General features: G+C 45.5%; 1 protein-coding gene across 9 annotated transcripts in view; it reads left to right on the forward strand.

Moving 5' to 3' along the window:
• Positions 1-16,446, forward strand: part of wdr27 (WD repeat domain 27) — a 599,569-nt gene that overhangs the window by 106,134 nt on the left and 476,989 nt on the right. For 8 of the 9 annotated variants that reach the window (XR_005462840.1, XM_038815902.1, XM_038815935.1 and 5 more), the window contains one exon: positions 11,200-11,297. Coding sequence is in view for 8 of the 9 variants with exons in the window: in XM_038815902.1 (XP_038671830.1) it covers positions 11,200-11,297 (98 nt within the window). In the remaining variant the exon portion in view is untranslated. Of the gene's footprint in view, positions 1-11,199; positions 11,312-16,446 lie in introns of all 9 variants that reach the window. The other variant, XM_038815943.1, reaches the window with a different exon arrangement.

A 16,446-nucleotide genomic window follows, 5' to 3' on the forward strand; every position in this document is an offset into this window, starting at 1 on the left:
GAAAAGTATTGTTCTGTGTGCAGTCCAGACAGATTGACCCATACATGAATAACATAGGACATACAATAGATACACAATGTAAATACATAGACGGGTGAAGCATACAGAGTGTAGTACTAATTAGAGAAGATGAGTGGAGAGATCAGTTCAGTCCATAAGAGGGCATTCAAGAGTTGAGTAACAGCGGGGAAGAGCTGTTTTTGAATCTGTTAGTGCGTGTTCTCAGACTTTTGTATCTTCTGTCCAATGAAAGAGGTTGGAAGAGCGAATAATTTGAGTGGGAGGGGTCTTTGATTATGCTGTCTGCTTTCCAAAGGCAGCGGGAAATGTAGACAGAGTCAATGGATGGGAGGTGGGTTTGTGTGATGGACTGGGTTGTGTTCACGACTCTGTAGTTTCTTACAGTATCGGGCCAAGCAGTTGCCATACCAGGCTGTGATACAGACAGATAGGATGCTTTCTATGGTGCATCTGTAAAAGTTGGCAAGAGTCAATGTGGAAATGCCAAATTTCTTTAGTTTCCTGAAGAAGGATAGACACTGCTGTGCTTTCTTGGTCGTAGCATTGATGTGGGGGGAACCAGGACAGATTTTTGGTGATGTGCACATCTAGGAATTTGAAGCTGTCAACCATCAGCACCTCGGCACCATTGATGCTGACAGGAGTGTGTCCGATACTTCACTTCCTGAAGTCAATGACCAGCTCCTGAGTTTTGCTGATGTTGAGGGAGAGATTGTTGTTGTTACACCATGCCACTAGGTTCTCTCCCTCCTGTACTCTGACTCATCGTTGTTTGAGACCTGACCCACTATGGTCGTGTCATCAGCAAACGTGTAGATGAAGTTGGAGCCAAGTTTTGCCACACAGTCGTGTGTATAGAGTATAGTAGGGGCTAAGTATGCAGCCTTGCGGGGCCCCGGTATTGAGGACTATCATGGAGGGGGTGTTGTTGTTTATCCTTACTGATTGTGTTCTATGTGTTAGGAAGTCAAGGATCCAGTTGCAGAGGGACGAGCCAAGTCCTAGGTTTTGGAGTTTTTTGAAGGCGGAACTGTAGTCAATGAATAGGTGTCTGACGTAGGATTCATTGTTGTTGAGATGATCCAGGCATGAGTGTAGGGCCAGGGAGATGGCATCTGCTGTGGACCGGTTGTGACACTATGCCAATTGCATTGGATCAAGGCATTCTGGGAATATGGAGTTGATGTGTCTCATGACCAATCTCTCAAAGCACTTCATAATAATTGATGTCAAGGCCACCGGACTATAGTCGCTGAGGCACGTTGCCTGGTTCTTTGGCATCGGTATGATGGCGATCTTGAAGCAGGTGGGAACAGAATAGGGAGAGGTTTCAGATGTCCGCAAGGACACCCGCCAGTTGGTTCACGCAGGGTCTAGGTGCACGACCAGGGACTCTGTCAGGACCCATTGTTCTCCAAGAGTTCACTTCCAAGAAGGTCAATCTGACTTTGGAAGCTGTGACGGTGGGTATCGGTGTGTCCGAGATTGTTGGGACAGTCGACAATGGTTTGTTGGTTTCTTTGGGGGGGGGATTCTACTCGGCTTTGCTTTGCATCCCATTATGTTGTTTAAACCTTGCCAGAAGCGACGTGCGTCCATGTCGTTAGTCTGTACTCTAGCTTGGTCTGGTATTGTCTCTTGGCATCCCTGTTGGCTTTGCGGAGGGCATACCTAGATTTCTTGTATAGGTCAGGATCACCTGCCTAAACGCTTTAAACCTGGCCTTCTGTAGGGAGTGAATCTCCCGGTTAAACCATGGTTTCCGGTTGGGGTGCGCACATACTACTTTCTTTGGCACACAATCTTCTACACACTTGCTGATGAAGTCTGTGATGGTGCTGGCATACTCGTTTAGGTTGGCCACTGAGTACTTGAGACTGGTTACCCACCTGAGACTGGGATATGCTCTGCAGCACCTCAGCAAGGTCCACCAGATACTTGGTCACATCCACCAGTGACTGGGACAAGCTGTTCAGACGCTCAGCCATGACCGTCATCGATTGAGCCATGCCTTGGATACCCCCACTCATGCTTCTGACGTTGTGCAGTCTTTCCACTATGGTCGCTACCCTAGTACTGTTAGCCTCGGTGCCATGCATTGCCGGGCAGCTTCTGGGACGACTCCAATCGGCTATGAACCTGCTGGAGGATCACTGACATCTCCCTCTGAATCTCACGGTCGCACCCTAGCGTAAGCGTCAGCTCCAGTTAAACCTGACCCAGAGGCTCTGCATCTGACTGGTACCCAGTTGGGTCTTGGGATCTATCAGACCTCCGACTGCTGTCTCGCCTGGGCGTTCCTGCGTCCACCTGATGTGCATCAGCAACTGCATGGTTCTCACCAGAATGTGCCCCAGAAGCCTGTCCAGGGCATCCTGTCTGGCCTCGACTGCATCCATTAATCTGCCCATGTCGGCACCCCCGAATAGCGGGGCTTGTCTTCTCGGAGGCGTGGTTGCGAGCTGTGTGTGGTTGGCTATGCAATGTGCTGTTCTCCTTGTTAGAGTGGGTTGTTGAGCGTGACCCTGGTGAATCAGCCAGCGGGACCATCAATTGTGACATGAGGCCCTTGGGGCCTCGTTAAGTGGACCAATTAACATTTTATAGTGTCAACTGCCTTGCCGGTCCGAGCGTCAGGATGCTCGACGAAGTTCCCGCTCGAGACCACACTTAGAAACATTTTGGTTAAATCGCGCCCATTTTGTACCTCTAAATGATTGTGCTGATCTGTATTGCTAACTGGAAGATGTGTTGGGAAGATGTTGTTTACGAACAGATTGCAATTCTGAATTAGTGTAACTACAGCTCCAATTATGATTTTGCAACACGAGTTATTGAGATTCCCCTTCATGCTAATGGTTTGACAACAGCTGGAATTGTTTTTTGACGCATGTGCGATGTGGGCACTTTGCCATGTTTTGGCTGTCAGACTGATGTGGCTGACTCTTGATCTTTGAGATACTTCCAACCATCATTCAGAATAGCATGGATAACAGTGCCTTGAAGATCGAGTCATTCTTCTTATTTAAAAACAACCCTTCAAGGCTGTTGCTTTGTGAGTCAGTGAAATAATATTATTGCGAACATTCTGGGAACTATGTTTAGAGGCTACCCAGAATTCGATGGTATTCTGTCATCTGGTATTTTATAGGGACATAGAAGCAGGAATAGGCCATTTGATTCTTTGGGCCTGCTCCACCAATCAATAAGATCTTGGCTGATCTGATCGTAGTTTCAGCTACACATTCCTGCCTGCCCACCAAAACCCTTGCGTTCCTTGTCTGTAAAGAATTTGTCTAACTCAGCCTTGAATAAATTTAAAGACCTGGGGCGGGATTCTCCGACCCCCTCGCTGGGCCGGAGAATCGCCGGGGGGGGGGGGGGGGGGGGGGGGGGGGGGGGTCGGCATGAAACCCGCCCCGACGCTGGCTGCCAGATTCTCCGGCGCCGGTTTATCGGCGGGGGCGGGAGTCGCATTGCGCCGGTCAGGGGCCGTTGGCAGTGTCCCCCACGGCGATTCTCCGTTCCGCGAGGGGCCGCCCGTTTTCGGCCACTCCCACTGGCGTAAATCAAACAAGGTCCTTACTGGCTGGACCTGGCTCTGTGGGTGGCCTGCGGAGTCCTCGGAGGGGGGAGGGGAGGGGAGGGGAGTGGGGGGGGATATGGCCCCGGGGGGGGGGAACCACAGTGACCTGGCCCGCGATCGGGGCCCACTGATCTGCGGGCGGGCCTGTGCCAGGGGGGCACTCTTTCCCTCCGCGCCGGCCGTTGTAACTGTCTGCCATGGGTGACGTGGAGAAGAACCCCCCTGCGCATGAGCTGGGATCACGCAGAACACGCTGGCGCTCCCGCGCATGCGCCAACTTGTGCCGGCCGGCGGAGGCCCTTCGGCGCAGGTTGCCGCGGTGCCAACCCCGCCGGCGCCAGACTAGCCCCTGAAGGTGCGGAGCATTCCGCACCCTCCGGGCGGCCCGACGCCGGAGTGGTTCACGCCACTCCTTGGCGCCGGTACGTCCCACCCCGCCAGATAGCGGAGAATCCCAGCCTTAGCCTTCATTGTTTTTTTGGGGCATCTAATTCCACACACCAACATCCCTTTGGAAGAAAAGGTTTCTCCTCATCTCTGCATTAAAAGGAGGCCTCTTATTTTTAAACTATATCCCCTAGTTTTAGTCTCCCCCACAAGGGGAAACATCCTCTGGGCATCCACCATACCAGTCCCGTCAGGATATGTTTCAATAATGTCGCCTCACATTCTCAAAAACACCAGTGGATATAGGCCGCAACTGTTCAACCTTTCTTCATAAGATGGAATTGTGTGGTCTTTGAGGATGTTTACTGTTTAGCAGAATGTCAATTTTGCCATACCATCAGGGTACAGTATGGTGAAGATAGCATTCCTGTCTCTTCATCCAAACTGCCTGCAATTTCCTCAAAGAAATACTAATTCTGTACTGTTGACTTTAAAAAAAAATAATATTTATTGTCACAAGTAGGCTTACGTTGCAATGAAGTTGCTGTGAAAAGTCCCGAGTCGCCACATTCCAGCGCCTGATCGGGTACACACAGGGAGAATTCAGAATATCCAAATTACCTAACAGCACGTCTTTCGGGACTAGTAGGAGGAAACTGAAGCACCCGGAGGAAACCCACGCAGTCGCGGGGAGAACGTGCAGACTCCGCACAGACAGTGACCCAGCTGGGAATCGAACCTGGGACACTGGCGCTGTGAAGCCACAGTGCTAACCACTGTTCTACCGTGCTGCCCCTAAACACAGCCTCCCAGAAACTGAAGACAGTTTTCCCAAAAGTGGCCAAATAATCTGTGCGTGGTAATTATCTGTTGGATTTAGCTCAAGAGTTATATCACAGGGCAGCACGGTGGCCTAGTGGTTAGCACAGCTGCCTCACGGCACTGAGGTCCCAGGTTCGATCCTGGCTCTGGGTCACTGTCTGTGTGGAGTTTGCACATTCTCCTCGTGTCTGCGTGGGTTTCGCCCCCACAATCCAAAAATGTGCAGAGTAGGTGGATTGGCCAAACTAAATTGACCCTTAATTGGAAAAAATAATTGGATAATCTAAATTTTAAAAAAAAGAGTTATATCATATTGGATGTTCTTTGGGAACAAAGGGATGTCGGTAGTTGGGAACCAAGGGGTAACTACATGCAATACTGTTTTTGTACAGCCATCGGTGTAATTAATTATTGCAGTGTATTATAGTCCTTGTGTGTTTTTTTTTCTTTTATGTTAGTAAATAATCATTCACACAATGACTGGACTATTCTGCCCTGGTTCACATATTTTTCCTCTCAGTATACTGAATTAAAATATACACCACTAAGAACCGATGCTCCATGTAACCCTTCTGGGTTTTGGAATTATCTCACATTTAACATCAGCAGGATTCTTAACACTGGTTAATTGACAGGTCTAATTTGGATGCCTGCACCTGAATTTACTAAAAGTTCTTTTTTAGCATATTATGAATACTTGTTATGAGAGGATTTGAACATGTCATATATTTTTGGAATCATCGTTTGCCAGATGGTTGCCTCCAAGTTGTGTTTTAATGAATGTTTTTTCCCCTCTGTATCCTGGGCACAATCCAGAGAAAAGCTTAGGTATTTTTTGATAAAACAATAAGGGCTTTTCAATAAAGCTATCCAGGTACTGTGTGGGATATGATTCTTCTTTAAATTATATTCCGAATGAACATTTTCGTAGTTTAAAAAATGTTCTGTTTAAGGTTAGGTGGAGAGCTGATAGAAATGCTCAAAACTATGATGAGTTTCGATGAAATAAGTATGGAGAACCTTTTTCCACTGATAGGAGGGTTCGTAACCAGAGGGCACAGATTTTAGATACTTGGCTATAAACCCAGAAGGGAGACGAGGAGATTGTTAGAATCTGAAATGCGATCACTGAAAGGGTGGTGGAAGCGCAAGTACAATAGTAACTTCCAAAGGGACAAATGCTTGAAAAGGAAAGCTTTGCAGGGCCAGGAGGAAAGAGGCAGGAGTGTGGAACTAATTAAATAGTTCTTTCAAAAGATCCAACACAGCCAAGGTGGGTCAAATTGCCTGCTTCTGTATGTGATTCTGATAGACAGCCACAACCTCGTAAAGGATCCATAATACCTTCTTGCTGCTAACCTCACTTGAATGTTTCTTTCCCTGAAATGTAAAGTGACAGCAGCTGAGATCCTCCATTTGGGAGACTATGTTCTCCTGCCAGAGGCGAATCGGAACTCCCAGCAGGAGGGTAAACCAGGAAGCGCTATGTGGGATTCCCGAGGGAACCCTGCTATCAGGCCTCCATTTTGAGCGAGTGGCTCGAAAGCGAGGTCCCACGGCCGGCCACCCCACCCCCCGGCAATGCAAAGCAGCCCCCCATATCCCAACCCCGCATTGCGATTCAGCCCCCCACCCCTGGATTTATTGGGTTCCCCTTTCCTCCAAGTATGGGTGTGACCCGATCCACCTTCCCTCAAAGGCCCTCTGAATAGGGACATCCCCCAAACTCCATAGAATTACCTCAACCCCCCAGACTCCTGAATAGGGGACCCCTGAGATCCCTGAATCAGGGGGTTACACCCTGAGACTCCGAACTAAATAGACCCTCCCAGAGACCCTCTAACTAAAGGCACCCCATAGAGTCTCTCTAACTAAAGGAAAGCACCCCAGACCCCCTAACTAAAGGAACCCCCACAGACCCCCTAACTAAAGGAAGCTCCCATAGAGACCTCCCTAACTACGGAAACCCCCCTACAGACCTCCCGGAAATGAGACTCCTGTCTGGAAGCTAGAAAGCAGTCTAGACAGGGGCAGTGAAAAAAATCACTGTCGTTACACTCACCTGGATATATACCTGCTAGCTCAGACAGAGGAAGCACCATGTATCCATTCCTGGAAGAGAAAAGCATTAAGCTGTGTTTAAACCCCTCACATCCTTTAGCTGCAAGCCAGTCATTGATTTCTCTTAGTGGGCTGTGATTGGCAGCTTCCATAAACACAGCTGGCTGTCAGTCTTGCTTCATTAATCTTCCTTCATGGATGAATAACTAAGCGCTGTAACCACAATGTTTACAAACATCAACCATTTCAAAGAGAATTAAGTGCTGTCAATTTCCAGCTCAGCACTTCAAAATCACACAAACGTTGGGGGGGGGTGGGGGGGGGTGTCGGTGATTGGCATCCAACCCAGAATCTTCAGCCATAGTCCTCAACGTGTGATGTGAAAGCACAGCCCAGTTTCCTAGGGTGTATTGCAACTTGCTGACTTACCCTTAGCTCTAGTTAAGTATTTAATTAATAGTTTATCCACTGATGCAAACAATAATACCGTGAGTGCTTGTTGGCATTGCATTTTAATTTGACTGCCAAAAGCATTCTTTTGAGTATGAATTTGTTTTTGCAATTTCACTAGTTAGTAAGAAATAGTCCATGTAGAATTGGGTGGTCCACAGGCTGTATGCAGCTGCATAGAACTCCGTGAGATGCTTGCAGTTAAGCCTCTATCTCGTGCTCTTCCTCAAAGGGAATAATTGAGGATCAAATTGCATCTTGTTTGGCAGCCTGTTTAATGTGTCTCAATCATAGAAATAAACATCAGCAAAGAGGCTGATTCACTATCACCCCTTTTACCCTTTGGCACAAAATCAAATTTAGCCTCATTACGTGAGAGCTTAAAATCATTGGTTATATAAAATAGTACTTTTGCGGAGGACTTTTAAGAATTGTTGAAGCTACTTAAATAGCGATCATTACTAGAGAGAGGAGGCTCCTCTTATTTTCAAGTATATATCTTTTCTGCAATGGCTGGCAAATACAGCACCGCAAATAAAGATGGAAACAAATCAAAACACCTTTCTGCTTGCGGATGGGCAATGAGATGATAAATTTGTGCTTTTTAAAGTAACATCATCCCCCGCCTCCAAACTCTCCTGTCCGTGACTGAAATTGGGAGCTCGAGTCCAGGATTACCCATTTAAATTTGACCAGCTCCTAAACAGAGGAAAATTCGGAACTCCAACATCCATGAGACTTCCCATAAAGATAGCTTTGGATCTTCCCAGGTCACCTAAACATGTCGCATCCCAGGATAGGACAGTATGAAAAATGAAAAATGAAATGAAAATCGCTTATTGTCACGAGTAGGCTTCAAATGAAGTTACTGTGAAAAGCCCCTAGTCGCCACATTCCGGCGCCTGTCCGGGGAGGCTGGTACGGGAATCGAATCTTGCTGCTGGCCTGCTTGGTCTGCTTTAAAAGCCAGCGATTTAGCCGAGTGAGCTAAACCAGCCCATTGCTGATGCACCAACCCAGGTGTAAACCTCAAAACAAAATGCAGCATGGAGCTTCCATTGCCCCTGTTAACCGTGTGTCTGACATGCCAGTGTGAATGAGAGAATGAATGCAAACTTTATCCCTTGTTCTTCCTCCACAAGACGACACAGAAAAAATTAAATACAATTCAATTTTTTTCCCCCCAAGGCCTTGAGGACTGAAAGGGACTAAGACCTCACACGGTATATTTTTATAAAATATATTCACATATCCTCTGGCTATTTCTAACATTTAAATAATTGCTGGAAATGGGATTAAAGTAATTAGGTGGTTGTTTGTGACCAGTGCAGACGCGATTGGCTGAAGGGCCTTTTCTGTGCTGTGCGCCTCTCTGGCTCTGTGACATTTCAGAACACAGGTGGCCAACTGGAGTCTGCTTGCCTGCTACGTCAGAGGGTCCCACAGCCATCCTTTCAATTCTTAATGGTTGAGACACTTAACAATCTTGGGGATCCAAATGAGGGATGCACATCCTTTGTCAAAGACAGTGTGGAAAGGTGAGTGTCACATGACATGGGCCTCCGATTTGTGGAACCAGTAATAATGCCTTGCTGAACTGCAAAGCTTAGTCTACTGTTCACCTTCTAACTAGCTGCTCCATAGAAAAGGAATTCTTCCCAGGTTGAGCACCTGGTCCTATCTACACTGCTTTTGCTGGAAATGCTGTACCATCTCTTACAAGATTGATTTATCTCTGCATGCCTATCTCATCATGTGAAGGCAACACCACCAGAATAGTAAATGATACAGCATCGGTTTTCAACCCGCTGATCTCTGTGAAGGAATACCTCATTGAACTTTGATTCTGACTCTGGAACCCACTTGAAATATTTCCAATCTCTGTGATCGCTGCATTGTAGATCTCTCTTTTCTCTATCCCTCTCTTTACTGTCTGGAGTGTGGAGGTAACATTGCAACCCGCCTTTCACATTTTGCATGTGGTGCAAATAAACTAACCTTTTGGGTTCACCCTATCTGAGATTACTGTGAGGTTATTAATAGAAAATTGGATTGCACCAAAACCGAGAGGTTGGAAAATACAACCCTGCTTATAAGAAGGGAAACAAATCAAAACACGTTTCTGTTTACGGATGGAAGATGAGAGGAGAAATTTGTGCCATTTAAATTAACCCTCCTCCTGTCCGTAATATTAGATTTGATTCTTCTCCTCCTTATCCATCTTGGCTAGGATGGAGGATATATGACTCACAGAGTGGAAGGCACTGGCTACAATCTTCACGCTGGAAAGATCTTTGTGGGATTATAGCTATTGTTTTTTAAGATCTATCCAAAATGCTCAATATCTCCTCTGTTTAATATGCACTGATTATTTTAAAGGGGCAATTTAATAGTATTCCTGTATAGACCCTAAATTTGCTTAATAATCCAGAAAAGATCGACTGACTCACTTAATCAAAGAGGCATCAGATATATATTAGGGCTGGGGAATAAATTCTGGCTTGACCAACCTCGCCCACATCCAGTGAATGAGTAAAAATCAAAGGAAAATGGGCTGTGCAGCAAGATAGAAAATGTTATTACATTACAGTGTTTTTATCATAATGTTCTTTAACAATAGCAGTAGTATGATCTGGATTGGGTGGAGGAAGGTCGTGGGTGAAGATATGAAGATTGCAAGATAATGTTTACTCTTATTTGGATGGTTGTGTCAACTTTTCCTTTCCTCAGATTTGGGAGTGGCTATTTTACCCAGATCACATTCAATCCAAGGCATTTTATTCTGGCACAATAAAAGACCATCCTACCTCTATGTGCCAGACAGTTTAGATTAGGTAACTTTGCCAATAGATGCTATCAGGAAATCCTTCAGCATAATTAACTGCTGAGGCATGTCTAGTTCATTATACTTCAGCAGTGTCAAGAAGCATCACTATTTCAATACAATATTGTGGAAGACGTTGATCTTCATTCCCAGGCAGAAACAGAGGCAAAAAAGACTAATTTCACTAGGCCAAGTACAATGCCCTAAAGACTTGCAATCCATGACCACAGTAATGGCCTCAGATGATTTTATGGTGTCCAGGCTGTTGTCTTAATTTGGCACTATGGCCATTGTACATGTTAATGAACGCATGGGCTCCTCCGCTCATAATTTCCAGCGATGCCATGTCCATTCGCAAACAGGTAAAATGTATTCTTTGTTTAACTGCATGTGGATCCAGGAGGAGTAGGGGCCCCTGCCCTCTCAGGGGCTGGTTTAGCTCACTCAGCTAAATCGCTGGCTTTTAAAGCAGACCAAGCAGGCCAGCAGCACAGTTCGATTCCCATACCAGCCTCCCCGGACAGGCGCCGGAATGTGGCGATGAGGGGCTTTTCACAGTAACTTCATTGAAGCCTACTCGTGACAATAAGCGATTTTCATTTCATTTTTCATTTCCTGAGGGCTTTGCTGGTCCATGCTAGCCCCTTCTCATTTTATCCCCTCTCTCTTACAACCTACTTGAAGATCACTGTCGGTGAGGCTAAAATTGGTGATCTACCAGCATCCAGCTGCCTCTTGATGTTCAACGGGTGTCAATAGCTCACCAGTTATCAACCCCCAACCTGAGACCCAATTTCCAAATTTTCATCTCCAACTTCTCCTCCGCCCTTATTTTTAAGCCATCCTTGTGTTAAAAAAAAAAAGCACTGCACATTCTGGAATATAAATACTGTACACCAGCATTAAACATTTATAGGGAGGAATTGCTTCCCTTATCTTAAATCTTGCAAAGATAAGTTGTGCAGGTGGAATTTCTTATGTCTACATTTGTATGAAGCAGGATTACTGTGATAAATAAACCAATTGGTAACAAATCTGGTTTCTCTAGTTACAAAAGGAAGAGCAAAAGCAGATTGGTTGGAAAATTCAAGATGACAGACACCCAGGAGATCTGTTGCCTGTCTGCAGTGAATGACTTCTACTCCTGTATCCTTTTGTTGGTCTGTATAAAGTTTATTTCCTGAATAGATTTTGTGGTATAACTTGGGGTTTGTGGGATGTAAGCATTGTTATGATCCCAGTTGGTGTTATACCTGGATGGGAGGATTCCAGAATGGAACCCTGCCTCAAAAGACTGTAACTTTTACTTTTTAAAATTAAAATTTAGAGGAACAGAGTCACAGGGCCGCTAATTCGTTTTAACAACAAGAGAAACATTTATTAAACATGAAGAATTGGATTATTTTACAATACTCCTTTACTCCCCACCTTAGCTTAACAAATACACACCAATTTTAAGATTAACACGGATTTCAAAGTACATTTCAAACTACAATGGTCTCATTAACACACAGTCCCTTTTAAGCACACAGATTGGAAGTGATCAAGTACGCACACTCTAGTCTGAACCCAATTTAGTGTCTGTGGTTTTCACCTTCGAGTCCCCCAAGATGATTGTCACATGAGAGTTTCCAAACTCCACTCCCAAAAACAAGCTTCGAAACCTTCTATCATAATAATAATGCTTTCCCTTAGCGCTTTGCATTCCGAACTCCAGTCCAGGTTTTCCAAATGACGCTTTTAAACAATACTTCTGCTTCACTTTTTATAGGAAATTGAGTCGAGGATGTTACATCAACCCCTTTTAGGATTTTATTATCTTGATGGCTGTATAAACTGTTCACTATTGCTTTAACTCGCAATTCCCTGATTGTATTAAAATAACATCAAATGTTTCATCTGCTCTGAAATCCGCTGTCCCATTTTAAATCTAGTTACTGCAATTGTCTCTTTAACTCAGAACACATTTTTTATCCTTCATTGAATTCTTCTGAACACACCTTGTCTCTGTTCTCTTAACTTCAGGTGTTTAAACATTTTTTCTATCCCAATTCTATTGTTATCTGGATAAAAGCAAGTTACTATACATGCTAGAATCTGAAACACAAACAAAAACAGAAAATACTGGACAATGTCAGCAAGTCTGACAGCATCTGACAAAGAGTCATCCAGCCTCAAAACGTTAGCTCCCTTTTCCCTCCACAGATGTTGTCAGGTCTGCTGGGATTGTCCTATATTTTTTGTTTTTGCCCCATTGTTATCTGAAATGAATTTTGCTGCTTAGAAATAGTGTATCCTTGCAACTCCCTTGTCCTGCCCAGCTTCTGGTTGAGTTGAGAGATGTCCAGTCCCCTGTTTCCAACTGCTCTGGCTTCCAGTTAAAAGTAAGAACAAAGGAAAGCCCTTCCCTCTGGAAAAGGACCTCCTGTTGCTCAGCAAAGACTTACTTCTATTTACTCTTCACGTCCTAACGCTCTCTAAGCACAATCGAGATGTAGTTGGAACTTGACCAACCCCCACACATACAAAGACCAGCATGAATCTGACTATAGGATTTACCCTTGCAAGCACAGAAAGATGAAATTAAACCCACTTAAAACTATATCTTATTTCAAATTTTTTATTCTTAACAGCATCGCTGGCAAAGCCAGCATTTATTGCCTATTCTTATTTGCCCTTGAACAAGTGGGGGTGAGCTGCCTGCAACTGAGCAGCTTGCTAGCTCCATTTCAGAGTGTGGCAAATCATTGAATTTACAGTGCAGAAGGAGGCCATTCGGCCCATCAAGTCTGCACCGGCTCTTGGAAAGCGCACCCTACTTAACCCAACACCTCCACCCTATCCCCATAACCCCGCAACCCCATCTAACCTAAGGGCAATTTGGCATGGTCAATCCACCTAACCTCCACATCTTTGGACTGTGGGAGGAAACCGGAGCACCCGGAGGAAACCCACGCAGACACGGGGAAAACGTGCCGACTTCGCACAGACAGTGACCCAAGCGGGAATTGAACCTGGGACCCTGGCGCTGTGAAGCCATAGTGCTAACCATCGCTAACCAATCAATCACATTGTATGGGCCTGGAATGACATGTATATCAGTCCAGGTAAGGACAGCAGATTTCCTCCCTTGAAGGATATTAGTGAGTTTTTACAACAATCCGGTAGTGTTATGGTGATTATTAGTAAGCATATTGAACCAGATATATTAATTAATTACCATGGTGGGAGTTGAATTCCTGCCCCTGGAGCATTAGCCCAGACTTCTGGATTAGTGTTTCTTAACATCATAATGCTACCACCAATCTGTGAATGGGGAGAATACTCTTCAGATACCTTTATCATATATTAATGAGTTCCGAAATTAACTCTAGTGCACTAAAACTAACTTAGCCTTTTTCATATATCTGCAAATAAAAATAACACATATATTTCTACACCCTACAGTTCTGTATCGAGAGGGATGGAATGAAAAGATGTCATGAATTATAGTTTTATCATTACTGCTTTGGCTGCCTTACATTTCTTCATAGTTGCCAAGATAAATAACTTAATGCCATATTTTCTTTGCCTCAAGTCTAGTGCACACTCTGGGTGTTTGCTCTAGTTTAATCAATAGGGAAAACATATGCTTAGACCATCATCTTTTTCTCTCAAAGCAAACGTCATTGGGTTTATTTTCCGTGACTATTTTTAGCAAAAAATAGATCTGGGTAAAAGCAATACTGCTTTATATTTGCACATACTGTTTGCTGAAATAGTGAATGTCGGAAAATATACTGCAGTGTCTACTACCTCTGGCTTTGTCTCAGATTGGAAACCTTGTTCGGGTCTGACAAAGGGAGTAGCTTCATTCTCTGTTAGCAGCCCTCAAGATATATGGCACAACAGTGGCCTTGCATTCTTTTAGATCTGCATCTTTCCAAAGTGCAGGTAAATAATACTTGCACTTGTCACATTTAATTATCAGTATGCTTCATGCAGTCAATTATTTTTGAAATTTAGAACATAGGTAGCCAACTTCGAGCAACAATGTCCCACTAGCAGAGATGAGCTATTCTGGGTTTTATTTCAATGTGTAGGGCACTAGGAGAACTTTCCCTTTGAAAATACTGCCACAGGATCTTTGACAACAACACAACAACCAGGGGCTGGTTTAGCTCACTCGGCTAAATCGCTGGCTTTTAAAGCAGACCAAGCAGGCCAGCAGCACGGTTCGATTCCCGTACCAGCCTCCCCAGACAGGCGCCGGAATGTGGCGACTAGGGGCTTTTCACAGTAACTTCATTGAAGCCTACTCGTGACAATAAGCGATTTTCATTTCATTTCATTTCAATAAGCAGATAATGCAAATCTGTGGTGGCCCGTCGTAATAAGCCAAATCCCCTTTGACCTGCCCAGAAATCTGTGGATGTGCCAATGGCCTAAGGGTATTGGTGGACATGGGCAAAATATCTCCGGTGTCATTGTATCTTCTGTCCCTCTGTCTTACTCATCTCACTCATGCAGTGTTGCAAAGACCCCAAAAGACATTCTCATCCTTGACATTCACCCGAGGAAGGAGCTGTGCTCCGAAAGCTAGTGATTCGAAACAAACCTGTTGGACTTTAACCTGGTGTTGTAAGACTTCTTGCTGTGCTCACCCCAGTCCAATGCCGGCATCTCCACATCCTGACATTTAATGACAGCAGAACCAAGAATATGTAAGGATGGGGAAAAAATTGCAAGAATGGCAGTGGAAGCAATAAATCCAAACATACAGAGTAAAGTTCAGCAAAACTTAAGAACACAACTAAAAAAAATTCAAACTGTGCTGTACCTTTAAGAGGCCTAGCTGAGCAGGCCAAGTGTGTGGATTCATGACACACCGACATTACAAAGTGATTTGTGGATGCGATTGAACTAAAGTCATGGGGCTGGATTCTCTATTATTGGGACTATATCACCATGCCGGCGTAAAAACGGTAGAGTTTTACGCTAGAAAACCTGGCATCAAAGGGACACAAATTCCTAGCCCTTCAGGGGACTAGCAGGGACCCGGAGTAGATCTCGTAGCTTTTGCTGCAGATATGGGCTCCCACACCTCCGGGTCAGAGGCTGCGCATGGTGGTGGCCTCCAGCGGCTGCACCGTGCTCCATGGCGGCCTCGGACCACGGAGCTAGACCCACAGAAGAGACCCCCCTAATCAGCCGCGCGCCCAACCCGCAACACCCACACAAACATTCCCCGGCCGCCTATAAGGACCCCCTTGGCCTCCGATCGGCCTGCCGGACCACAGTGGCCGTGGACTGAGGCTGCAGCCGCCGCGCGAGTATCCCGACCGGCTGGAGCACATCAGTTCCATGCCGTCGGTAGGATGGCGGAGTGGGTCTTTGGCAATGGCCCCAGGCGGCGCGGCGAACTCCCTGAATTCACTCATCTTCGGGGCCTGCAGAATCGGTGAACCGGCGCCAATCCCGATTTCCTGCGGTAACATGGATTCTCCGCCCCCCCCGCCAGCCCATGATTTCGGCGCGAGGGTGCGGAGAATCCAGCCCCCGGCTTTTAATTTGGGAACTTTTAATGTGATTGCCAGGATTGCACTTGCCTATGGCATGAATTTATTCTACTCCTGCAATCCCATGTTGTAAAATGTAATTCCAGAATTACGTTACAGGAACTAGGTGACCAAAGACATTGCCGCCGATGGTGGAGTAAAGAGAAGGGTGGTGTACAAAGGTTCAGAGTCAGAGAGACTGTAGGGTTGGTGGGGTGAAACAATTTATACACGAGTGAGAATTTTCAACTGGGCACTGGGAGACTGGGTGCCAGTGTGGGTCTGCAAGAACTGAGTGGGCGACACTTGATGAGAGATGGTTTGTGGACCACCAAAGTACATAGTCTGCATGGTGATGGATATTGGGTCTGTAGCTCAATTTGTGCTAGAGTAGAACATTAAGATCGTAAACAATTCTGATCCAACCTGTGGCAGAGGCAATAGAGGGGAATGGAGTCGGCAGGAATGGAATGGAGGTTGTGGCAGGTCTGAAAGGAGTTGGCTTCAGTTTCCCTATTGTTTGAAAGATCCCAGATTAGGGACAGAAGTTTTCCAATGGTGGGGTTTCTCCCCCTATCACTGCAGAATTTAATGGGGAATGTATCCCGACTGATCAGCAGTAATTTAATGCTCCGCATAGTGTTAATTGGCTGGAGACAAAGAAACATAGAAAATAGGAGCAAGAGGAGGCCATTCGGTCTTTTGAGCCTGCTCTGCCATTCATTAGGGAGCAGTGACCACAATATGATGGAGTTTAC

This window comes from Scyliorhinus canicula, chromosome 1 (genome assembly GCF_902713615.1).
Source record: "Scyliorhinus canicula chromosome 1, sScyCan1.1, whole genome shotgun sequence".
NCBI classification, from domain to species: domain Eukaryota; kingdom Metazoa; phylum Chordata; class Chondrichthyes; order Carcharhiniformes; family Scyliorhinidae; genus Scyliorhinus; species Scyliorhinus canicula.